General features: G+C 40.6%; 1 protein-coding gene across 1 annotated transcript in view; it reads left to right on the forward strand.

The window, feature by feature from the left end:
• The window catches only part of NIBAN1 (niban apoptosis regulator 1), a 69,962-nt gene that overhangs the window by 36,287 nt on the left and 8,354 nt on the right, over positions 1–25,321 (forward strand). Inside the window, exons 6-10 of the mRNA XM_069789583.1 lie at positions 14,909–15,024; positions 20,850–20,954; positions 21,049–21,211; positions 22,112–22,299; positions 22,555–22,716. Coding sequence (XP_069645684.1) covers positions 14,909–15,024; positions 20,850–20,954; positions 21,049–21,211; positions 22,112–22,299; positions 22,555–22,716 — 734 coding nt within the window. The remainder of the gene's footprint in view (positions 1–14,908; positions 15,025–20,849; positions 20,955–21,048; positions 21,212–22,111; positions 22,300–22,554; positions 22,717–25,321) is intronic.

The following is a 25,321-nucleotide window of genomic DNA, read 5'->3' on the forward strand; positions in this document are numbered from 1 at the left end:
CTGCCATCTCTTTTCCCTTGCCTCCACTTCCAAAGGCATACCTGGTCTCCTTTAGGACTCCATTCCCATGATGAAAACACACATTACTGTATTTCTAGGCAGTTTCCTAAGATGTGCGTGGTGCTCAGTGACGGTTGGTGGCAGGCACCTTCTTTGCAGGACATGCAGGATTCTCAGTCCCTGTGCTAGCCAGGTGGCATACACTCCCCTGACACTTGGTTGTCCTCCTCTCCAGCTCATTTCCAAGCCATGCGGAAAGTGGTGAGACACAGCATGCCCTTCTAGCTCTGACAGGCTCATACAAACCAGAGCGAGTAGCTCCAATGCAAATCAGTGTAGGTGTGGAGAGGCTGAGGGCTAAAACACCCTGGTAGGCAAATACCCAGTTGCAGAGACTGTAAAGACTGTTTCATGGCTAGACTAACATAGGTTGGAGGCATCACTCTAGAAGGAACATGCCTTCACTCAGCACTTCCAAATAGCTTGAGTCTCAATCAATATTCTCTACATAGCAGGCAGAGGAATCTAAATTCCCATAGCATGCCCAAGGGCAAAACCTGCCTCTGTGATTTTTGGTTCTGATTAGCCTGGTTTTAATTGCAGCAGTCATACAGTATGAAAGCGCTCCGGACTTTTGACAGCCACCCCTTTGCTCCTCACTGGGATTTGATAAGGAGATGGGGATACAGTCAAGTTTTCCTGGCACTGTCAGTCCCTCATGACTTGAAGCCTGTTCATTAGCTTTGGGGTTTTTCATTTCTCTCTTCTGGAGCAAGTGTAACAGGCTTGACAAACCTTTTGGCAACCTTTTTTTTTCTTAAAGTTCAGCACAGCACTCTAGGGGCCAATTCTGAATTGGCAGAAGTTGGGACTAGATGACTTAATAGGTCTTTTCCATCTCCAGTGCCTGCAAGTCTGTGTTTTATTATATTTCATATGGTTCAGCTATTGCTCATTTATGCAACTATTTCAGGATTTATCCCACTCAGCTTTTTCTGTGGTGAAGTTTTTATCTGACAAAAGATGCTTAGTGACACTGCAGTGCCTTCGTCAAGGCTCATCCTTTCTGTCACATTATTTCTGCTCAACAGACTGATTGGTAGGTAAGGACAGTCTGGATTAAGACCTGCTGTTGCACTGGTAAAAATTAACTGGTTTTTACAGCTAGGGAAACGGGAGCCCATATTTTCTGGATTTCTTGGAGTTATACCATCTCCTAGAAACCTAGGTGCTGCAAGAGGAAAAATGATCCCTGACAAGCACGCCAGTAACCTTAACTCTGCCCTTGAAGTGAGCTTCTTCAGGGTTTTTTTTTCAAGGACTTCATACTAATTTATATTCATGCTCACATGACTGAAAGATGTTACTTTATTAATACTTTTTAAAGCCTTATTTGCAAACAATTTTGCCTACAAAAAACAGGTGTCTGAACAATCCGACAAAGTTACAGGCACATGCAGTAATACTATGGGTAATAAGGCTTGTGGTATAAAAATTGGCTGTGTGTTCTTTTATTTTAAAAAAATTGAAAAGAGAGAAGAAATGCAAAAAATCCTTCGAGTTCAGTTGTAGAATATAATTTAGTGGGTTAAGGAGCACCGGCCAAAGCAGCACTTGCCCCACCTCTCTAAAAAGTGCCGAGTTAGCTTTTGCCAGGGCAGATTTGGCAAGGGCAGGAGAAAGACAGATGTAATGTCTGATCAGAAGTTGCCTTTCTGTCTTTTCTATAATCTACCACTTCTGGAAAGGAATGTATCACATTGGGCTTTAGGCAAAAACTTGGAGGAGTCTTCGGTTAAAGTCTGTTTTCTCCCAGGAAGCAGAATTAAATATGGTCTCTTGCTGAACAGAAAACTGGAGTGAATCAGCATGTGGTCTTGCGATGGGAGCCGCCCTGACATTCAGCTATTTCCTCTCTTTAGAGTCCCTCTGTTATAAATAATCGGTCCAGCCTGTGTTTCCGGGTTTTCTGGTCAGAACTCATGGTCAGGAGAATAACTATAGAAGTGTTTGGATTTAGTGATCACCGCTTGTAAATATGATTCAGATGTACAGATTGCGGGTTCTTCTCCCCAAATTTTCCTGTTGTGTTTGTCCTTTATACTAATTGATAAGGGACTGCAGTTCAAGGGGACAATGATTTCCTTCATTATCAATGGAATATGTAGATCTTTTGCACCCTGCTCGAGTACAGGTCAAATAAGGCATATTTAAAATCTTTAAAATGAACCTAAGCCGATCAGGACCTGACTGGTCATAGCTTTAAAAATATTCTAGTACAGTCAGACGTGTACACTGAGATTCTCCGAATTACCCTCACTCTGAAAGTTGATTGACTGATTAATATGCGTACAGAAATCATCCCAGTTCAGTGACTCATCTGGGCAGCTCCCGCTTTGCGCTTTGCAAGTTGGCTTTTGTGACGCCTCAGGATTCGGGGAGGGGATCAAATGCTTTTGGGGGTTTTAAGCTGTGAGGTTGTGTGATTAAGGGCTAATGAATGAAACTACGAGTCCCCAGGGAGCAGCAGAGGAACCCCAACAAACCAATGGGTGCTGAGGGGACCCCGATGTGGCTGCCCCAGCGCTCAGGGGAGGAGGCTCAGCTCACGGTCCCACCGTGAAACCCACCCAGGTGGGCCACCAGGAGCTCTCCCTGACTGCCTTGCCGTCGGCAGGGCTGTCGTTGCCTAAGTGGGTAAAGGACTTGTTATGGGATGGAGGGGAAGAGCGTTTGGAGATTGCGTAAAGCGTATTATGGGAAGTTTTCCAGGAGACTGTTGGAATATGCAAAATTTATTATGGGGTGTTTAGGGGAAGGACCAAAGCTGGGAAAAGGGAAGGATCAAAGTGGATTAGAGAGGAACACGTGTGGGATAACAGAGGGAAAAAGGGGATAAATAGGATCAGTTGGGTGTAGAAAGGAGGCTGGTCAGTACGCTTGTCCCATGCTTCATCACCACGGACTGTCCTGTCTTACTAAACTCCACTTCTAACTATTTTCCAGGGTGAGGGTGCTCTCTGGTGTGTGTGTTGGGGTCCTAAGTGCCAGCAAGTAGAGAAGGAGCCCTGGGGTCATGGGGACTCCACAGGTTTGAGGTGCTAGCACGTGGAGAGATGCGTGTGGGAGGTCCCCGTGCCAGCAATGGGAGAAGGAACCAGAGAGCACAGGGGCCCAGAGGTGCAGGGCCATCATCTGGTGAGAGCAGAGTGCTTTCCTAACAAGCTTCCACCAGCCATGTGTGTGCATGGGCTTCACTCACTAGCAAACTTCAATCTGTCCTATCTGGCAAGTAGGAGAGGAGGTGTGGGAGCCAGCGACCAGAGATGCCATAGGGCTGGGACCAGTACTGGAGGGACCATAGGTCTGAGCCAGCTACCAAAGAGACATGGGGGTCTGAGAGTTACTGCTGGGGGGAACATAGGTCTGGACCTGCTATCAGTGGGGGCAGGTGCGGAAGGATGTAATGAGAGCTCCAGCTATTGGGCTACCAGATTTGGCAACTCTAACATAATCCGTACTTGCATTTGAGTCCCTTTTCTGGCTGAGTTTGAGTCAAATATATTTCAAAATTGCTTTTCATCATTCAGTATATGACCCTTCTCCTGGGAAAATTAATGACGGTGTAACTCTGCTCCCAGGAAAAAAAAGGTGACTGTAAATTTGCATACCCAATACAGAGGTGCTACTATCTAATCTTGGCCATTATCTCAAAAGCTCCATCAAAAACCTTCCTGCCCTCCAAACTGTCCATTCTTTACCAACAGCTTTGTAATTAAGGGCTTCAGTGGGCTGCATTAAAGAACATTGTGTGCAGCTCTGAAATACCACAATTCATTTCTCATTGAATTTATTACCTAGGCATAGGATATAAAACATTATAATGGGCATATTTGCTGATTTCAAAGCTTTTTGGCTTTGATCAATGAATATGTAAATGAAAGGGTGACTTAAATTAGTTCAATGGCATAAATGTGCATATAGAAAGATAACCTTGAGGGGAGGTCTCTAGATATGTAACATGGGTCAGCCAAAAAATGTTCTTTGCAGAAGAACAAGCCAACAAATACAGAGGAGTCAATAGTAAAATATGGTAGTGTAGAGTAATACAACCTAGTGATGACTTTTGATGAAAATAATTCCACATACAGAGAAGAATGTACAGTTCACTGGGTATAGGGTTACAGAATTAAATTGTCAATGTTTGCTTTGCTAGTCTGTTCCTTATGCTGTAGGACATTTGCTGTATTTTCCCAGGGAGATTATGTAGCCTTCACTGTTTTAGTAAAACTGAAAATAAAAGTTTTAAATGGTAAATGTGTCAAGACAAAAGATAGCTGTTGTAAAAAATGCAGTTTCAAGGGTTACTGGAGAATTCCTGCTTTCTGATCTGATCTTAGCTGGGACGCATTTACAGTGTACTAAATGTGGCCTTATTGGCTTTAGTAAATAATAAGTATTGTTGACCACATTAGAATTGTTTATATCTAAAGATCCTACATTACATCAAGGTATAAAATGTATTACTATATTTGTTTTAATTTTGATGATTCATAATTAATTGAGGAGAATAACATGTGACAAAAAATATATATCCTAATGCCACTTTTGTATCAACGTCCTGACAGAAAGGGCAGCAAGAAGGAGAATTTTCTGCCAGTAATATTATTTTTTAGCTTTCCTTGCCCAAGTTTTGCCTCAATTGAGTTTTCCTTAGGTTGATAGGGAGGACCTGCTGACTGTTCACTGTTACTTCCAGAGAGCCTGTTCTTCTCAAGTGTCTGTTGAGGTCAGACCTTCATCAGTGGAGGATTTTATGTAGTACTTAGTTTTAAAAACTTCTCAGGTTTTTAAAGAAGCTGTGCTTGAGTTGAAGTGGAGTGTGCAAGGAAATGGCTTCATTTTTTCCTCCAATTTCCTAATCCACTACTCCCAGTTCAGATGTGGGCAGTAGCATGCAATTCATTGGTTTGCCTTTATCTGCATGATCCCTCCACTTCCATCCACAGCTTGGACTTACTCTGGTTCCCTCTCCACCCCCATTTTTCTTAGTGAAATTGTGAGAACTGCACACCTCAAATTTTGGGGGAAATTTGCTGCTGAAATGGCCACCTAACCCGCAATGGGGAAGCACTGTCAGTCCCAAATTGGCGATAATGAGGGAAATGCTCAAAATACTCGGAGTGCTCTAATATTTCCTATTCTCCAGTTTTTAATCCTTTAAATTTGTATGTCCTGAAAATCAGACTAGAAGTTTCTTCTGAACGCTTATTTAATTTTTTGTTATTTTAGGAGGTCATCTTGTTTCCTATATGAGGTTACCAGCTATTGTGTTTCACTTAATACTTGCTGTTAAAAGTGAAGAAGCCCAACCACTTGGTGCTGGGATAGAGGGAAGTCTGTGTGATGAGAAGGAACATACAGCTAGCTAATTCTGGGAGACGTGGAGTTTCACTTCATGATTTTATTTTCTTTCATCTGGTTTGATTTCACATCCTTATCTTGATAATCACCCTCCTGACACAGGAAGCTAAGGGACTTTCAAAACCATATCTTGTCATCTCCAATTTTGCCATAAATAACAAAAAAAAAAAATTTAGAGAAATAAATACGTTAAAGAAGTACAATAAAGAAATACATTAGGCAAGAGAGAAATACAAAATGTACTTTTAAGCTCATGCAGGACATTCTGTCACAGCTTGGCTGCGTCAGAACAACTGGGACAGCTTTGGATTTTTTTCTCCATCTCTGGCTTTTAGGGTTGCCATTAGCTGTGTCCACATTTCCTTTTTCAACTCTAAGTTTAGCTGGCAGGTGTTTTTCTTGTAATTATTTCTAGCTTTCCTATGTTACATGTATATAGTACATGTAGGGCTTACCAACTCTTGGACTATAATTCAAAATGATTACTGAAGCGTTGATAAAGGCTAACAAGATGACATTAAATACTTAAGCTGAAGGATATATATCTCCGTGTACAGAGCAAAGCAGCTGTCACGAGTCCAAATAGGACTTTGGAAAGATTTCTGAATCTTCGTGTTGCAAATAGGGTGGCTTTTCTTCTCCGGAGGGGGCAGCTGAAGAGAAGGGTTTTCTTGTTGCCTTTTTCAGATGACGTGCAGAAGGACCAATTAAAGTAGAACTGAGGAGGAAACTGCTTTTTTTGACGTTAAGGAAAAATGTCCTTCTGCACTGGGATGAAAGCAAGACCTTTCTGAAGGTTTGCGTGATAATTTGGGGTGGGAAAAGGTATGAATGGAGACAGAGTATTCAGCCCTTCACCTGCCTGACTCAAACCTGGGACTTGTGTCTTGGCTCCTCTCACTGCAGCTGCTGCACTTTGATTAATTAAATCACTTTATGGTTAATAAGATCAGATGTCCTATAATCCACATAGGTGGCTGAGACCATGGCTGGTCTTTCACCAGAGAGACATCTGAGGGCCAAACGGACTTTTCAAAACTGATGTGTAAACTTCCATAGAAATATTAATGCTATCATAACATTCAAAACCATTTTCCTATAAATATCTTTGAGGAGGCTTGTGGGTTGCTGTGAAACCCATGAAATGTTTTAGGACACAATTTAGAATTTTTTTGTATAATTTAGAATATTTTGCTTAAAATAAGACTATTTTTCCTCTTTCTGAAATGTTTTTGCTCTACAACATCAGTTCTTTCAATCAGCGTGGCTTTTGCTTTTCTGGTAAGCCTGCTTGCCTGTACTGTAGTTAGGATTTTCAGTCTGTAGGAGTTACATTCATTCTGAAACACCAAGATGATTAATGTGCTAAAATTCTAATTGTGATTACAGTCTTCCTACCTCTCTCACCTCCACGCCTTGGGCTGATTGTCCATTTCTTATGTATTACCAAGCATGGGGTGGTGCAGAAGAGCCACTGCTTTGCGCCCACCACCCAAGCCTATTTTAGGAGCCGTGAAGATACTCAGTTGTGCAGGTGTAAGGTTGTATTCAGGCTCCAGCTTCAAAGTTCAGCAGCAGAAAAATTCTCACCTGCACCAGGAATATAGTAGCTGGTCTGCAAAGTGCTTGGAAATTGTCAGAGATAAATGATATTGTGATTCTTTCTGTGTGTTTATGCAGTGCACTCATGTTTTAGACTATGAAACATAAAGCTGCTGGTTCCTTGTAATCTGTCTCGTGCTGCTTTGAACAGCTTTAATACAGGCATTGTGTGCTGCAAAGCAAATAGTTAAACCCTCCGAATGTTGGTTTGATAGTCTCGGAGGAAATTTGCGCTGCAAAACTTTATTTGCTATAAATACAGCGTATTATTGCAGGGTTGTATCCTGTTTGGAAATTACCTCATCTAGCTTCTGTTAGTGGTTAGCAGCTTCATACCACATGATCTATGAATAATACGATAGTACAGTGCTCTCAGGAAAACATCAGAGCTGTGAGGTTGATGCTTCTCAGACCCAGGACATTATACTTCACTTCATTCTCGATTTGGATAATAATATCACAGAACTCCATTTTGTAAAAGTAAACGGTGTGTCCTTTTATTCAGAAGATCATTTCCAGAGGTGCCATAGCTGTATTATAAGCCCTGGGCAAACTGTCTTTCCCTGAGGTCCAGTTCCTGAGCTCTCCTTATCTCTCAGGTTCAAGCGGATGGATTCACTCTCATTTTCTTACCTGCTGTCCCCTTTGGGTTGGGACCATTTGCTTTTTTTTTTGCAGACAGAAATTTTCAAAACCTTATTTTTTGGAGTTGATGGCCATGGCCTTTCTTACCAACTTTCTGTAGTATCTTATGAACAACAGCTCTTAAAGTGTGCTGGGACCTCAGCTGGTCGCTTTTTGCCATATAACAACACGAAGATCGGATGGTCTTGCCCTCTCTTAGCCATTCTCTGTGCCCTGTCGATAAATTACTCATACACCCCACAGTAGAAAGTTGCTCATCATTAAACAGAAACTATACGAGCAACAGACAGTAATCACTGTAGTCCCACAGCAAATAAATCCCAGGCAGGTATTACCAGAAATACTAGAAAAAATGCTATTGCAAGAAACCTGTGCTACAAAGATCACTCTTAGAAAGGGAAATCGTTCTTTGTCATACTCATTTATTTTTATTTGATAGGCATCCCCTAAATGTGGTGTTGGGAGGTTGGCAGAATGATTCCTTAACTGCAGGAATGTCTCTTATTCCCTGATTTTCTCCAGCAGCCTTCACCCCAAATCCTTTGGTGGCTGGCAGCGTGCAATAGCTTTCTTTGAAGTACCAGTATAGGAGATGGAAATGTCCTATGTATTTAGATGGTTAAGACACCACAGTTTTTAAAAATGGCAGCCTTTTCTTTCAGCAGCTTCCCTCTGGTTTGTGTATTTTCTTCTTTACCAGCTTTTGTTTTAAACAACCTAATTTTTTTAAAAAATGCAATTAGATTTTTTTTTTTTAAATTAAAGAGCATGTATAATGGAAAGCAGAGGAAAACAACAATCTAAGTATATTTGAAAGAAACAGATGCCAAGGTGAGAGGGGGATGACTTGGAAGGATAAGAAAATTGGGAAAAATGTAATTTGCATTTCTTAGTGTGAAATCTATTCTGTTGAGGGTAGCAGTGTCCGGTGGAAATAGTAAGTGGTGGAAGCACCATCTTTTGAGACTGCTAAAACCAAGGATAAGACACTTAAAATTCCAAATATTTTTCAGCTTTACACACCTCCTACTATCTATTTGTAGCATCACAAGAAGGAAGGCCCTTCACTGATATCTGTACAGAGATTTTTCTTGTCCCAGGAAAATGCCATCTAAGGAAAACACTATACAAGAAAGAGCTACCAAAAAACATGTTTTGGCACTGTGTTCACCTGAGCCAGCTTTCCACCAAGTAGATGATGAAGCAAGGAGATATTTTGAGATCACATAAAATTAAATGCAGTTTCTACTAATTTGTCATATTCCAAAAATTATAGTAAGTGACAAACATTCTCCCATCAGTGAAAGACCGTCAAACTCGACTCCTCGGTCATCTTAATTTCCTTCCAGTGACTGTCCTCCTGCCTTCCCCACTCTTTAACCAAAGTCAGCATGTGGTTTTTGAAGATTTGAGGAGGTATTCAATGGGCCCTGCTGTCTTGTAGGAGGGAACTAAAAAGTATATCAGGTTGTTAGTGACTTGTGTGGGGAAGAGACATTTCACCAAAGCTGCAGTTACTGAGGTAGGCAAGAGCCAGGCAAGGCTACCTTCCTACTTATGGGCCTCTACATGACCATCTCTCATAAATACAGCCATCGTTGGATGTCAGATTGCTTTAATATCAATTATAGTTACCTGCAGGAAGAATTCAGGGGCCATATGGAAAACAATATTCACTGAATGCAGAATCTTTTACCAAACTATAGGCAGCTCTCCAGCTCAGGAATGTATATGCAGATGTGAGTGCTGCAGGAAACAGATGAAGCCAGGATGGATTACTTCCGAGTTTTGGTAGTCAGATGATGGGCATTATGTCAGAAATGGATTTCTTTAATTAAAACACGTGCTGTGTGAGCTCAGAATTCTGGATTCTGTTTTAACACTTGTTCATCTGTGGTTTTGGGCCTCAGCCTTTTATGAAATGTCAGCCAACAAGCTTCAATTACTCTCAGTGGTTTAGCTTGCTTTGGTAAAGCACTTTGTCCACAGTCAATATACCCCTTCACTATTATTAAGAATAAAAGTAATAAATTTATTGTAAGAAAAGCCCATATGGGAGAAAGACATTTATTGGATTGCAGTAGGGGCGCTCAGTTTGTTTTGAGGAATGACATATTCAGTTTTTACACATCATAAAACATCCTGACTGCAGTTCCTTGGCTCTCTGAACAGTTTAATACGGTAATGCTGCTGCTGCATCCAAAAATCAGCGAGTCCCAGTTTGCAGAATTAGCCAAGACGCAGAAGGGAACTGTGAACCACTGGTGTCTCAGTAGAGCAAACTACCCCATCAGCTCTGGGAGGTGGAAAATTCTCACTGTCTGGTTATCACATCTGACCAAAGTCCCACCAGGAGCTGGAGAAATGTTTCCCTGCTGTTTGCAAACACAGACTTTTCCATGTGGTTACATGAGCGGTACAGAAATGAGCTGTGCTGCTACTTACATGAACACTGGACTTGTCGCCATTGCATTTGTTAAGGGGGTATACAATATGCTGTCTCTCTTGGCATTCCTGTTGTTTGATGACCATTTTAGGCTCCTTCATGCTGCAATAATGAGTTTGAATAGCTTCATTAATGACATTTATTGTTCAGAGGGGCACACAGTTTAAACTGGATACTGAAATACTCACTTTTTATCAGCTAGCATTTCAGGTTAGAATAGGTAATATTAAAGAGGTATCTTGCTTTGATTGTAATTAAGAAAAATCATCATCTAAGCAATTAAACATCAGCTGATTTTGAGCTTTCTGCTACAAAGCACAGCAAGAGACCCAATGCAGCAGTCTGTAGTACGTACAGATACAAAATCTGAACTGGAATGTTCAAATACAGATTTCCTATTATCTGGATTTTCTGAAAATCCACAATTTTAGCTAGAGGCAGTAAGGTCTGTGGCACTCATCCTCTCTGGTAATGAGGCCTATTTATAGAAGTTTTTGCAGAGGTCTTCAGTGTTTTGACTGATATAAGACTGGTCGATCTATGGCTACAGATGAGACCAAATTCACCAGGGCAATTAATTTCCACAGCTGTCTTTAGACACACACAAGAAGTGTTAGCGAGTCAGAAAAATTGTTCAGATAGCCCTTCCCAAGGGGCTTTTAAACAATGTGCCAGCAACACGTCCATCTTCAAACAAAGGTGCAGCTGTCCTGCCATGGGTGGGAGAGCACGTAGGAACTTGGGACTGAAGATTTCCTCATTACTTGCCCGTATGATGAAACATTCATCTGCCAAGTGACAGAGAAGGAGCTGCAGCTCATAGCCTGGAGCACCTCATCAGGCAACTGCAAGTCCCACAGCGCTGAAACATCAGATATTGCTGAAATGAGGAACAGGACTATCTAAGTTAACACTTCTGCACCAGGTGCAAGTGCACTCAGTGGGTGTCAAGTAGCCTGGTCCTCTGTGTATTATTTTGGTGAGTTAAGGTTTGAGATTTTTTTTTATTTTTAAAGAGGGATTTAAACTGTTTGTACCTACAAGGAAGCTCATTCCTGCAGACAGCTGTCTGCAGTACTGAACAAACTCAGCCGTGCCTTTGAGAGATGTACAAATTTGGGGAGATTTATAAAGTCATGGTGTTTCCACATTTCCTTCCATCTTTTAAAAAGGAGCTTTATAGCAGTTATTCTGTTATGTTTATAAGAGGAATCTATGGTTAGTAATATCTTATCTGTTATTAAAATTAGGGTCCACACTTGGGCATGTAAAGATAGAGTCTCTAGGTGGGTTTTCTTATTTTAAAATTAAACAGAACAAACAGAATTTTGTTTTGCTGTCCACAAATAAGGTGATATTATATTCATTAGCAGCTGGAGAAGCTGCTTGGGTAATTTTCCAAGTGCAGACCAGCCTGGATTAAGCACATAGCATCAGTCTGGGTACCTGTAAAGCCTCACTGGCCTGTTGCTGGAGGACATTCAGTAAACTTTATGGCTTTGTATGGCAGTTGGATAAGGATGACCTACAGCCACCACTGCACCAAGCTCCCCTAACATGCTCCACTTTCTACAAACAGGAGGGACAGATGCATCACTCGTGATAGGTGCCAGGCAGATTTGTTGAAGAGGAAGCCCCTGTGAGGGTGTTCGGGAGAGTGAAGCACACGTCGTCCTTTCTGCTGATGAACAATTGTTCCTGATACCACTGGGGTTTGCCACCTGCCCTGTTTGCAGCTGTGGCATCTGCTTCCATCTCCCACGCACCATCCTCTCTCTTGCACGCAAGCAGGGCTACCCCAACAGCTTATTCATTGTTTTCCTTGCTTTGCCATGGCATAACGGAGCTGGCTGCCAAGCCAGCCGCAGTCCTCTAGCCTTTTCATAAACTGCTAGTTCTGATTTACAGAAGCCCTGGCTCTTCCCTGCTGAAATCTTGGAGGATGTGCACCGTAGCTCCTTTCAGCTTGGGTACAATTCACTTTTCTTGAGCCATATCCCATGAATGTGCCTCTGTCTTGTGTGCCTCGCCAACAGCTTCTGCACAGCCCAACACTGGATGGATCTAGTTGTTCAGTGCCTTATCGCTGATGCAATCTTTTCCTCCTATGGAAAGGGAGAATGAAATTGCCTAAATTAAGCAATTGTACTAGCCCTGAAGTATAAAGCTTCCTTTTTTACTTTGAGCTGTTTTTGTAGTAAGACTGCCATAATTGTGTTTTTCTCCTGTGTTTACTGGCATAGGAAAGAATGTGTGATTGGGATTTTATGGTACTTACAGCTTGATATTTTTCCCATGAACTATTCAAATGAATCGCTCTTGGGTTTTCAGCATCTTCTTCCCACTTCTTTATGGGGGTTGGGAACAGTCAGAACAGAGAGAAAATACTCTTTTGAGCATGGAGTTTAAAACTTGATGATCTTGGAGGGTAAACTCTTGTCAGCACTGGCACATGATCATCTCAGCAGGTCCAAGATCCAGCCCTTTGGATGGTCTGTTGTCCCTTTTGGTTAGGAGGGAGCACAGCTGTGAAGAAGGAAAACATGTGAGTCACAGTTGGATGGCTGCAGGACCTGCAGTTCTCCCTTCCTCCAGCCAAGCCCGGCCCTCTTCTTGTCAAAATATTCAGAGTTTAATTTTGGGAGGACAAAAGCTTTCAGATGCAATGCTTCACCAGTTTCTCAGGTGGAACACTCCATTCTTTCATTGAAGCTGCCATCAGGGGATGTTCTCTTGGCAGTGAACAGCCTGACTTACAACTCTTTTACTGATATTTTAGCATCCTGGTTTGCGGCTTGATATTAAAAATGCTAAAAATCATGGAGGTAGCAGTGAAGATATGGTTGGGATTTTACCTGGCTGTTTTTCTCTTGTTTGATCATTGTGTGAGCTTGAAGAAATTGTGTGATCTCTCTAGACCTCCAAATATCTGCCAAATAGGGACGTTATCTATAGAGTGGCACTGAGAGAGTGTTTACTGCACCTCAGTGTGTATAACATACCTTCATGAAGTAATAATCACGCCCAGGGGAAACTCTGAAAGGGCGGATTCTGACATTTGGGCTTGTAGCAGATCTGAAACCTCATTGCCCGCCATGTAGATAAAATCTATACAGTGCTGTTTTCAAGCAGTAGTCAGGGTGAAGCATTGATGAAATTAATTGTAGGTTTCTGTAGCTTTTGTTTTTGTGTACAGCATACGGAGGAGACATTTCAGGCATGACTGTAGTGTTAATCCTTTGTGCTTCCCATAATTTGTATAATCCCTGTATTGCCCTTGGCATGTATGCAAGCTTCCTATAAAGCTTCTCTCTTTAGAAGTTTCATGAACAAGTCAAAAGACATGTCTTGCTTGACAGGCAAGGCTTGAGAACTTACTCTCTGACTCTTCACATAACAATTGTTTATACATATCGGTATCTTTTAAAGTGGCATACTTATCTTTGAGAGAATTAACATTCTTCTTCTTCCCTCCTTCCTTCCTAACATGTGCACAACAGGACTTCAGCTGATCAAGGCTGCAAGTAGATAACAGTGATGAGGGGACAATAAACTATTGTGGCTTTGTTTTTCCCTTAAGATAATAATCCTCACAATAATCCTGAAGCTCTGTTTCATAGCAAAGACACAGCACTTGATTCCTGAAGTATTTCAGTGGTGGTTTTTCTTACTCGGGTTTGTCAAGCAGCCTGATGGCTCTAGGAAGCTTTTTCACATTTTGAGGCAGAGGGACTGTTTCTCCCCAAATCATGACAAACTAGTTCTGCTGTGTAACTGCTGTTGCAGTCTTAATTACCTGTGTTTTTGTGCGCTCTCATGTGAAAGAGAGTGTTGGCTGCAACTCTCTTGAAACCCTTTAGCAATTTGGAAAGAACACATTGCATGAGATGTAATTTCTGTTGCACGACTGGTTATCTGGAGTTTGTGAGAGCAAACTAGCTCAGCCGCTTCTCAGGTTTTTCTGTGCTGTGGTCTCATTTGTACAATAGACTGTCCCCAGGCTACCATGTTGTTCTTGGGAAGAGCTACCATCTAGCCGTGGATGATAACCAGATAACTCTGGAGCTGTGGTTAAGCATTCCTGAAATATTTAGGGAAAGCAGCATGATTTTGTCAGAAGTTTTTGTGCTTAATTGTTATGAGCACAGTCCTTACTTTGTCCAGGTCTGTTTTATTGTATGTCAATGAAAAATCATCTTGATCATCAATTGCTTAATAAAACAAAGGAAATAAAAGATTATTGGGGAATGTTAACTCAAAGTTTAGCAATTTATCAAGGGCATACAACGTGTTGCAATCAGCTGACTATTGTTATCTTAAATTCTTAATTCTTATCTTAAATTAAAGAAGCAGAAGCTCCCAACTCTTGGCCCTGGTACGTGCTGTCAAAGTCTTCCCATGTGCCATCTTACACTGCTCACAGGTATAAAGGCAAGGGATGAGCTTTCATATGTTAATGACTGCCTTACCAAAGTCTACCACAGACAAGGCTTCCTGCTGGAAAATTCTTACCTTATCATGTGCTCCATATTAACATCTGGTGGTGTTGGTTTAACTTATCAACTTAGATGGGATGGCTTGTGATGGTTCATATGTGCAATGTGATAGTTCAACTTTATGCTTCTAAATCTTAATGAAAGCCCAAGGTCTTCAGACATTCAGGTTTAGTAAACTATTTAAAAATATTACAGCTAGATGCACATGGAACAGGAAAATGGATCAAAAAAGGATGGTTATTTTTTAAAGGTTATTTATGGGTAAATCCTTTGTGTTACTTTTTGTTTTCTTTAGATTTTCTCAAGCAGACCACGTATGAAGTCGAGGCATTCTTAGAAGCCATTCAGTTCTTCCGGCAGGAGAAAGGCCATTATGGGATGTGGGAAATGATAACTGGCAACGAAAAAGAGGTAAAAGAATATCTTCCGGATTTTTTTTCTGGCTTTGGATATGGCAGCTCTGAGGATAGTGAAGGTTGTAGAGCCTCTGTGGAAAAAATGGCATTTTTTTTTTTTAAAAAATCTAGTCAGTAGAAATACCCAAGATTTCAAGATACTTCTTACTGATATGTAAGTGGTGATTCTTTTTTAATAAACCCCATTTTCAGTTTTTTGCTAGAAAGTGAAAGGAAGTGTGCTGTGAACTAAAGTTGTTGTGTTGTGCTGAAGTGTAGTGATGGCCACATTTCCACAAAAAGCTCATAGATCTATGTTAATTTTATGCCATGGCGTCAGTTGGTGAATAACTGCTGTGTCTAAAACAAGGCACTTGCTAACATCTCGCTACCACGTTTGCTGCTGTTTATAGTTTTAGTAAATCAGTGAGACCAAAAGCAATACACACCAAACTCAGAACCCACGTCCTGTATGCAGCAGATACTCGCTGTCAGCTGCGTTGGGCTGTGCTGTTTTTCTGTCTTTCCTGACAGCTATTTTGCAGGTAAGAGATATTTTTTTCTTCTGTTGCTATTAGCTTTGTTACTAAACACAACTGTTCCCTGTTGCTTGTTCTCTAATGCCTCCAGATGCCATTGAAGGCTTTACAAAGAACAGAAAGGCAGCTAAACATAAATTTTGAAGAATCTCGTCATTTTGCTTTTTCCCATTCTTTGGGAATGAAGCTTTTAGTCCCAAGTGGATAAACTAGTAGACCTACTTATTGTGCCAGACTTCTGAAACAGTCTTGCATAGTAACAGTCACACTTAAACACCAAAAATTTGTGTACTTCAGTTCTTCAGAAATGAGATGCTAAGCTCAGGGTCTGGGTCCATATTTGGGCACCTGAGTGAGCAGCTTTGGAGCACTGATGGTAGCTGAAGTAACTCCATCGATCCCCCTGGCATCACTCCAGATGTCTTTTAGTGCAATTGAGACATTATGTGGGCTCTGATTTATAATTTTTTTCCAAAGCACTGAGCACTCAGCAGCAAATATTTACTTTAGTACCAGCTGCTTGGTGTTTTCCTTAATGAAATCTGGCTTCCCTTTGGGAAAATGGAAGAAAGCCTGATGAAGAGTTGACAATCCAGGGTTTTGTTTTAAGAAACCAGATTATTCTTTTAGGAGAAGTCTACCTTTGAAATGCTGAAAAACGTGGAGACTGGAGAAGAATCTATAAACATTGTCTTTCCCTGTGCCATCATGTCAGGGATTGAAGTTTCCTGCTAACATCGGATAATAAATTCCTTAGTATAAGGAGTTCCATCCTTCCAGTGGAGGGAGTAAGGCTTTTTCTCTTCTTCCCTCCTTCCTCCAGTTATGGAGCTATTATAGTGCTAGTTTCATTTTATGTTTTATTTTTCCTGTTGCTTGCCAACTACTTACTCATAACCCATATACCTCAAGAGAATTGTAATCAGAAGACATCCAGACTAGTTACACTATTATCTTCTTAGTAATAATTCATTCTGTAAGTATAGTGTGTTCTCATGCCTGCTTTGACCAAATATAATAATTATTTTAGGCAAATACCCAAGCTAAGTGAATGGTTTGGAACAAGCAAGCTACAATTTGTTGGTGTAAAAATCTCTGCAGAATGCCGATAAATATATTCCCTGACATTTATTTATAATGACAGAGTCTCTGCAGCATTAGCTCATGCATTTCTGCTTAGGTACTGCAACATGGATGTAATATTAGCAAGTTCCCAGTCACTTGGCTGAAGACCTACTAAAGTTTTTTTGTGTTGTAAAAGTTCCTTTTCCTGGTTTTGTTTTTGTTCTTTTTCATTTTTAAGGTTTTATTACTAATAAAGGATGAATTCAATTGTAGATAGTATTTCTATAGGTTAAGTGCTGAAACATAGGCTTAAACCCAGGAAATTTTTGACAACGCTTGTTATAAGCAACAGTACAGCCACATAGTGAGAGCACTACAACACACCAATTTTATACTAGCATAACTCCATTGTTCAGTACTACATGAACGTAGAAATAACATATTGGTAAATTAAGGATAGCTGAATAAGCGATTAAAACCCCCCAGACCCCTACAGTGTTCCTTTCAGTACAAAAACATAAAGCCAATCCAGCATTCCTAAAAATGTTTCTGGAGAGCTCAGATTCTTCAGAATATGTTTGATCCATGGTCACATTATTTGGTCTGTGGTGCTCCAGTTCGGGTTATTCATGAGATTTTTTTTTCAGTGACCCATCAGTTTAGGACCTGACCTAGTCCATTGGTTTTGACAGGTATTTGAGTCAGCATAGCTGAATCTAAAGTGGTGCTGTGGCATAATCTATAAGTACTTAAGTTACACGAAACAACAATAATAGGGTATTGCATATTATAGGTATATTAGAGGTATATTTGTAAGTAGGGTATTGTCTGTGATATTTCTGTAGGGCCCTTTCTTACTTACTTTTGCTGTCTAAATTCCTGCCATTTCCCTACCATGTTGTTGGTGCATGCCTGAAGCCCTCTCAGGCAGCTGTAATACATGAGGTTGAATGTCAGAAAGCACTGACACAAATGAAATGGCACGAATGAAGAAGCGCTGGCATGATGAAAATGTAAAGTTGAGTGGTGTTTTTGCACTCTGTATTGGCTCAGCCAGCAGCTGGGTGTATCAGGGCAGTGATCCTTCAATGAGGACTGTGCTGGGCTGTTGTTGAAGCAAGAAAAAGAGTTGGGTTCAAATACGCATCGCTTAGCATAAACTCTGTTCAAGCCCCACTGGAGAGGAAGGAGGACTGTGTACTTTGTGAGACTTTACTGAAACTGTTGACCAAGGTAGTAATCCTTTACCCAGAGTAAATGAGATATGTAGAGAACCTTAAGATGCATTTTGTCTGCTTTTTTATAGGGTTACTATATCTCTCTGTGATTTGCAGGCTATCTACTGCACTTCAAAGCTTTCAAGAGGCTGTGGACAACCTCATATGTGCTGTACAGTTGGGGCAGATAAAAAGCCTTGATGAAAGGTTTATATGCCGTTCTGTGTAGTGCATGCACGATAGTATTGCCTCTGTCATAAATTGGCAGCTGTGCATCTGTAACTGTGGGCCAGTACAAACATACCTGGGCAAGATCTACAAACAGAAAATGAACACATCCAGAAATAAAAGATGTCCCTCCCTCCTCTGAATCATGAGGATGAGTAATGACTGAACCCAATAAGGGACCGAGGTCTTTAGTTCAAAACTGAGATGCTTTTAAGTAGAGAAATTCAAGAATCCAGCATGTATTGCCAGCACTGATAGATGCCTCCATAGGAAAAATGTTCAGAGACCTGAGATCACAAAGAAATAGAAATAGGGCAGGTCCCATGATGAACTGCTTCTCTCTGCTTGCATAGTTTGCCTCGTTGGCCAACAGCAAGAGGAAGCATAGGAGAAAGAGAGGTCTTGCAGCTTTCTCAGGCCAAAGATACAGTGTCCATAAATAAAAAAATGGAGAGGAATGCCTAGACTTTCAAAACCAGATGTGTGCCTGTAACTGTGTATTTATTGCCAGCTTGGTGCATCTGAATGGGATGGGCAAGAAAGAAGTTGTAGTTCAAATCTAGTGCAAAGCCTGACAGAGTGGGTGATTCTGAAGAAAACTTCTGAAATGGGTGCCAGTGAATGAAACCAGGAATCCATCTCATATTGTTTCATTCTTTCTGTATCAAAGAAGCCAGACTTTGATGCTTCTTCTGTACAAAGTTGGGTTACGCTACCAAGAGAACCACAGAATAATGTAGTTAAAAAGGGATCTCTGGAGGTTATCTTGCCCAATCCCCCACTCAAAAGAAGAGCCAACTTTAGGGGCTTTGTGCAATTGAGTTCTGAAGATATCCAAGGTTGGAGATTGCATGACTTGTTCCCATGACTGCCCGCATGGTGAAAAGTATTTCTTAATACCTGATTACTATTTCCCTTGTTGCTACTTGTAGTCATCGCCTTTTTCCTTTCCTTGTGCATTTCCAAGAGAAGTTTGGCTCTGTCTGCCCAACATCCTCCATTAAGTAGCTGTAGACAGCAATAAGGTCTCCCCTGAGCCTTATCATCTTAAGGCTGAGCAAACCCAGTTCCCTCTGCCTCTCCTCACGTTATGTGCTCTGTCCCCTGACCATCTTGGTGGCCTCTGCTGGACTCACTCCAGCAAGATCTGTCTTGTACTGGGGAGCCCCAAACTGGACACCATGCCAGTTGCGGTCCAACAAGTGCTGAATAGAAGGAAACGTTCTCCTCCCTCGACCTGCTGTTGCCCTTTGCTGCAAGGGCACCCTGCAGACTGATGCTGAATTTCTTGTCCACCAGGATGCCCAAGTCCTTTTCTGCAAAACTGCTTTTCAGCCAGTTGTTGCCAGCCTAGACTGGTGCATGGGATTTTTTCTATCCCAGATGTTGGACTATGCATTTGCTTTTGCTGAACTTCATGAGGTTTTTGTCCACCCATTTCTTCAGCCCATCTAGGTCCCTCTGAATAGCAGCCTTGCTTGCCAGCATATTGACCACTCCCCCAAATTGGTATCATCTGTATTCCCAGTCTGATGCCTTTTCTTTCTAATTGGAACCATCTGCAAGACCGAATTGCCAGTTAGATGCTGGGATCAGAGAGGGTGATGCATCTCTTCTACAACCACTGAACCCTGTTTCAGAGTGAAAATGTTCTTAAGGGAGAAAAGTACTCAGTGTCAATTTAGAAAAATACAGCAATGATAGACCGATAATATACTTACAGAAATTATAAAAAAATGGGGCAATGATATCTTTTCCTTGGTTTTTCTACATTCCATCACAAATGCTTGATGTGTAGAAGTCCTTTTGACACTTTTCTTCCCCCTGCCCTTCTGCTCTGGTGCACCTTTGTCACAGAATATCTTCTTAGGTTATATATTTCATATGGGTTTTGTTCAAGAATCTGGAGGTGTTGGGAGGAGACTTTAATGTATAAGAATACTACAATGTGAAGGTTTTACTGCTTTTAGAGCAGTATAGTTCTCTTTTAGTGACAAAAGAAATTGCTTGAAAAGTTTCTCACAAACTCCAACAGCTACTTATTTTATACCTTTTGCCTCAGGATTAGGCTGGAACTAATGAATCTTTTGGATCATGTTACACATTTTTGAAAAAAAAAAATCAGATAGAGTAGAATTATTTGATTCACAGATTACCCACTGTTGTTTTCTGGGTTCCATTTCTGTCCTATATCCTGTTTTCCTGGGATCTCCTTTTCTTGTTTGAGTTGTGAAGTTGGTGTTCACCTGAAAAAGTGCTAGAGATTCACGTTTGTACAATCATATCTTTCTTTTCTTGGCCAATTATCTTCCTATCAGAAGCATCCTTTGTCTGATGACTCTTTAGAACAATTTATCTTTCATGATACCTCCTCCAGGGCAGGTGTGAGTGTTCCAGAACAAGGTCAGTTGGGGGAAGCAGTAGTCAGCAAACCAACTTTTCAAATGTTTTTAATCTGGCTGCTCAGCTGATATCAATCATTGATTTGCACATGGCAATTTCATAATAGCATGTAGTAAATTTAATTAACATCTTAGTTCAGCGTCTTAGTTCATCTGTTGTCAGTTGTTGCATGGTCTCTCAAAGTCTTTCAGTGAAAAATGCTTCAGATGAATGGAGCTTCCCTCAGGCATACCTAATATTTTAAATCCAGTCCTCCTGGCAACCTGGGATAGCTAAGCCATTGTATATTTGAGGTTGCCTGTTCTGCGCATCACTATGTGATGCGAGTGCTCAGTTTTCAGGTGAAGAACAGTGTGTGAACAGGTCATTTTAATTTTCTGACCATATAGATCCTGAGCAACCTTGTGATGGAGGAGCTCCTGCCTAACCTTCAGACGATGATCCTGCCTAAAATGAAAGGAAAGAGGAATGATAGGAAGCGGGCCTGGTTTGGTGTAAGTACTGATATTTGCAGAGTGGTTGTTTCTCATAGCAGTTTTCTGCATGTGCTGATTCCGATCTATGCTTCTTAATTTAATTTGGGTTTAGATCGTAGAAGAAACTTACGGCTTAGTCCAGCAGCAGGTGTCAGAAGGCTTAAGTACCTTGAAAGAAGAATGCAGAGATTTTGCAAAAACTCTGGAAGGAACCATTCGTTCAGACATGGATCAGATTCTGAACTCCAAGAACTTCTTAGCCGGAAAAATCAAAGGTTAGTGGAGGAACGGCTGTGTTTTGGAGCATTTTTTTAATGTTTCCCATTGTGTTGCTCATATTACCGTATTCATTGTTTTGAAATCCTCATGTCTTTTGAAAAATCCAACTGGAGGCACTAATTTTCAGAGAACAAATGCTTTGAGCCTCTGCTGCCTTTGATGGGAACTGATACCTGTGGCCTCTGAGTCTGTGAAAGTACCAGTTCTTCTCAAGTTGGAGCTAGACCTGACAGGTTTTGTGTATCCTGATTAGAGTTGCTCATTCTGCTTTCATTTTCACTTGGACAGCCTTATGTAATGAAGACTTGGGTCACATGAGCATAATTAAAAATACAGTGGTTTTGATGTCTAGGAATGCACCACAAAACCAGGTTCTGTTTATGTGACAAATTCATAGGCTACCAAAGAATACTTAAACCAAAGGGCTTCTTAGGTGGTTTTAAACTAAGGTGAAGTAATTATAATTTTGCTATTAATAGAAAATATGAGTGTAAAAAGCAGGGGAAACATTAGTTGATGGTGCTTAAGCTAGCAAATAAATAAACAGCTGATAATTTAGGAGCTGTTTTGATAAAACTCAGGTTGTTCTGTTGACTTATAGAGTCACCATGGCCACGCTCTGTGCAAACCTCCCAGTATGTATCAATACTTAGAGCTGCCCTTTCCTCTGCTCTCACAGTGCCCCCAAGCTGCTAGCATTTGGTTAGGTGGGGCATGGGAAAAGATGTTTTGTTGTCACTCTCCTTTCACCACCCTTATCATCTGTGTGGAGGTGTGACTCCAGGGAAAAAACACGGAGTCATTTAATTAATTCTAAAGTAAATCATTTTAGATTACTTTTTTCACTGTATCTCTTAGTAGCCTAAATGCAACCGTTGTATTGTCTGACACTCCAGCCACTGTTTCTGAGCCTGCCCAGAAGTGCTGCACAGAAAATATCCAGCCATTTCTCACATCCATATTAGAGGAGCTCATGGGTCCAGTGAGTTCTGGATTCACTGAAGTCCGCTCCCTTTTTGATAAAGAAGTTCATGAAATCATCCAGGACTTCCAGAAGACAAATGATATCACGAAGCTAAAGGAGGTAAGACAAAAATGTATTTGGAGCCTTTTACATGAGCACAAGGACCTTCTAGCTAGAACTTGATGGACACACTATTTGCTTTCTCAGGTGGTAGTATGCTAGCACTTGCTTTTGTCATTTAGAAAGTCTTGCGGTATTTGTGCAACTGGAGTGCAGATATCAGAATTTAGTTTAGGGCCACTGTTACATTCTCTATTAAAAATTCACCTCTGGTTGCTTTCTCTCAAAACCTGTTCTTCTTCCACTGGAATGCAGAACATGGATCAGCTCATGAACCTACCATTCAACTCTGTGAAAATGGAGCCCTGCTATCTGAAAGTGAACCTCCTCCAGGAGCTCCTTCAAGACCTCAAGAGCCGCTTCAAGGTGTATCACATTGATTTTGTGATTCAGAGGACACAGAACTTCATGCAAGAGGTACTGTAAGATCCAGTTTTTCCTCCTAGGAGAACAGGTTAGGTTTATCCTTCTAATCGGCTTCAAAGTAATCTTGATAAAAAGCTGTGCAAGAGTCCCACAATATCTCTCAATCAAAGCACAGATAACAAAACCTAAGAAAATCACAGCTGGAAGCTGTTTGACATTTATATTCTTGAGGTTGCATGTGTGTGAGTCTTTCAGCAAGGCACAAAAATTTTGGATGGATCATCTTTTCCCCTGAACTTTCATGTTCTGAATTCTTAGAGTCTCAGCACCAGAGAAAGTTGAGCTTGTAACCAATCAGGTGGCTAAAATCTACCTGATTTCCATTCTCAAGGGTTGATTTTGCAGGAAGGGTCTTAGATATATTTTACCAAAATAGAATGTCTTCTCCTTCGTAGTTTATTTTCCTATCAATATAAAGTAAGGCAATTAATGTTAGAAACTGGCAATTACTTGGACACAGATGACATCTCTGGATGTAGCTGCATGTAGGTGCTTTAACCAACTTCACTTCTCATGGGAATGGTTGAAGTGACTACATCATTTCAGATGAAAAATGAATTCCACCTCTTTTTACCCTCTAGTGTATATTGGTATAGGCTATAATTTTGCTTTGATTTTATTTCTTCTGGATGCCTGGCCAGAAATCTATTAGGAGCTGGCCAGTAGACTTGATTGCCAGATCACAAGGCAGATTTGGCCTTGTGCCTCTATGTTGAATCCTGTGTTTTTAATCCATAGTTAAGAAACTAAATAATCTAGTCGGTAATCTTGTGAAATGAAGCTGGTCCAGTTCTATGGAGTGGGAGTTATGAATATGGAAAATGAGTCTCTAGCACAGTGCTGGGACAGGGTTTTCCTAAAAGCAGGTCTTCTAAGTACAGCCATGATCAGCAGCCAAAGAATTATTCAGAAATAAAATTCTGATTTCATGTCTGGGTCTTTCAGGGGGGACCATTCCAAAATGCTGCCAAATAAAATGCCTTTCAGTAAGTGAAGACCATGAGTCAAGACAAAGAAGTAGACAGAAAACAGATCCCATACAAACCAAGGGGTGTTTTTTTTGGAACAGAACATGAGTCAAAATTCACAATAAATAAGTTGAATTAAAGCACAATTTGTTCTAAAAATGCTGTTAATTCCTTCTCTCTCTTTAAAAGGCTGGTATTTTTCTCATAAAAATAGTAAGTAGTTTCACTTTGTGTCCATGGACATTTATTTTATTAACAAGCAGGGTCAGACATGTCTAGTTTACGTAGTCTTAACGTGAAAAGAAGCGTTTGGCTTAACTCTAGCTCGGATGGAGGCTGGAGCAGGATTCCTTGGCTCGGGAGCTTGGCATCCTCTAGTGGCCAATTTTAGGAAATTTGGGAGCACAATGCTCAACTGGCATAAATAAAGCAGCTTAACTGACTTCACCAGAACTACGCCAGTTTGTGATTTGCTTCAAATAAAAATTGAAATAAAAAGTCAGCAGTTCATCTTTTAATTAGCCTTAACTCTACACTGATCCTGTCTTTTTCTTGTATCCACGGTCTTGCAGTGCATGAGCATTTATTGTACAGCTTTCTGATGCATGGACAAATTGAGTAAACTTCCATCTTCTCCATTTCCATTTATAAATTCAGACTATATAGTCCAATCCTACAATATCTGCAAAGTCAGTTATAAAAATCGGCCTTCAACATTTGTCACTGTGCATTTACATTCATGAAAATATTACTAGCCAAGGAGGAATTAAAAGCATGTCTTCTCCATAAGTAGGTACATATTCATTTACAAACTACAAGAAGTCCTCTGTAGTATATGGCTGACTATATATATTGACTGGGATGGTCCCATGTGATGCAAAGGAAGACCCGGCCATGTGGACAGCCTCCCTGTGGATGTCCCTGTACTTCTCCAATAAGAATATATTAAAATTTGAATGGAAACACTTGGGTAAAAAAGGCAAAACCTCATTAAATAGACATAATTACCACTTACAGAACTGTTTTTCTGAAATATCTTTTCAGAGTAGGGGGTTTAATATTTTTAATGAATCTCTGGATAACCTGAAAATATGGCAGATGTGCGCCTAACATAATTCTGTGAGAAATTATTGCACTCTGTGTGATTTTTGCTGATAACTATTTGTATTATAAGGAAAGCTGCTGATTAATTACTTTTAAAAAAATTATCTGCAGTATCAATGATTGAGACCATTAGAATCTGGTAGGAGTCAATGAGAGTCTTCTTATTAGGGATAATGAGTTTTGTCTATAGCCTTTATATATAGATGATCAATTCTACTTTTTGTCTTTGTCACCATCAGTTTGGATTGTGACATGAGATTAAACCTATACAAGAAAGCTATAATAGCATAATAATGATACCAAGGCTTAATTTTATTAGTTTATTGCAACATTTCTGTTCATGTTAGCCTTCAGAGAACTGAAATACAGCAGAAAGTTTTTGGGCAATATAAATTAATCTACTCTGAGTAAGTTTGCTGATAAAACTGTTTGTTTAGTTACCTTAGCAGACTTCCTAGTATTGACCTGCATGTAGTTTCATTTTCTTATTCTCTTGCATTAGATAATCTAATGTTTTTCCCATT

Source organism: Haliaeetus albicilla, chromosome 8 (genome assembly GCF_947461875.1).
Source record: "Haliaeetus albicilla chromosome 8, bHalAlb1.1, whole genome shotgun sequence".
Classification (NCBI taxonomy): Eukaryota; Metazoa; Chordata; class Aves; order Accipitriformes; family Accipitridae; genus Haliaeetus; species Haliaeetus albicilla.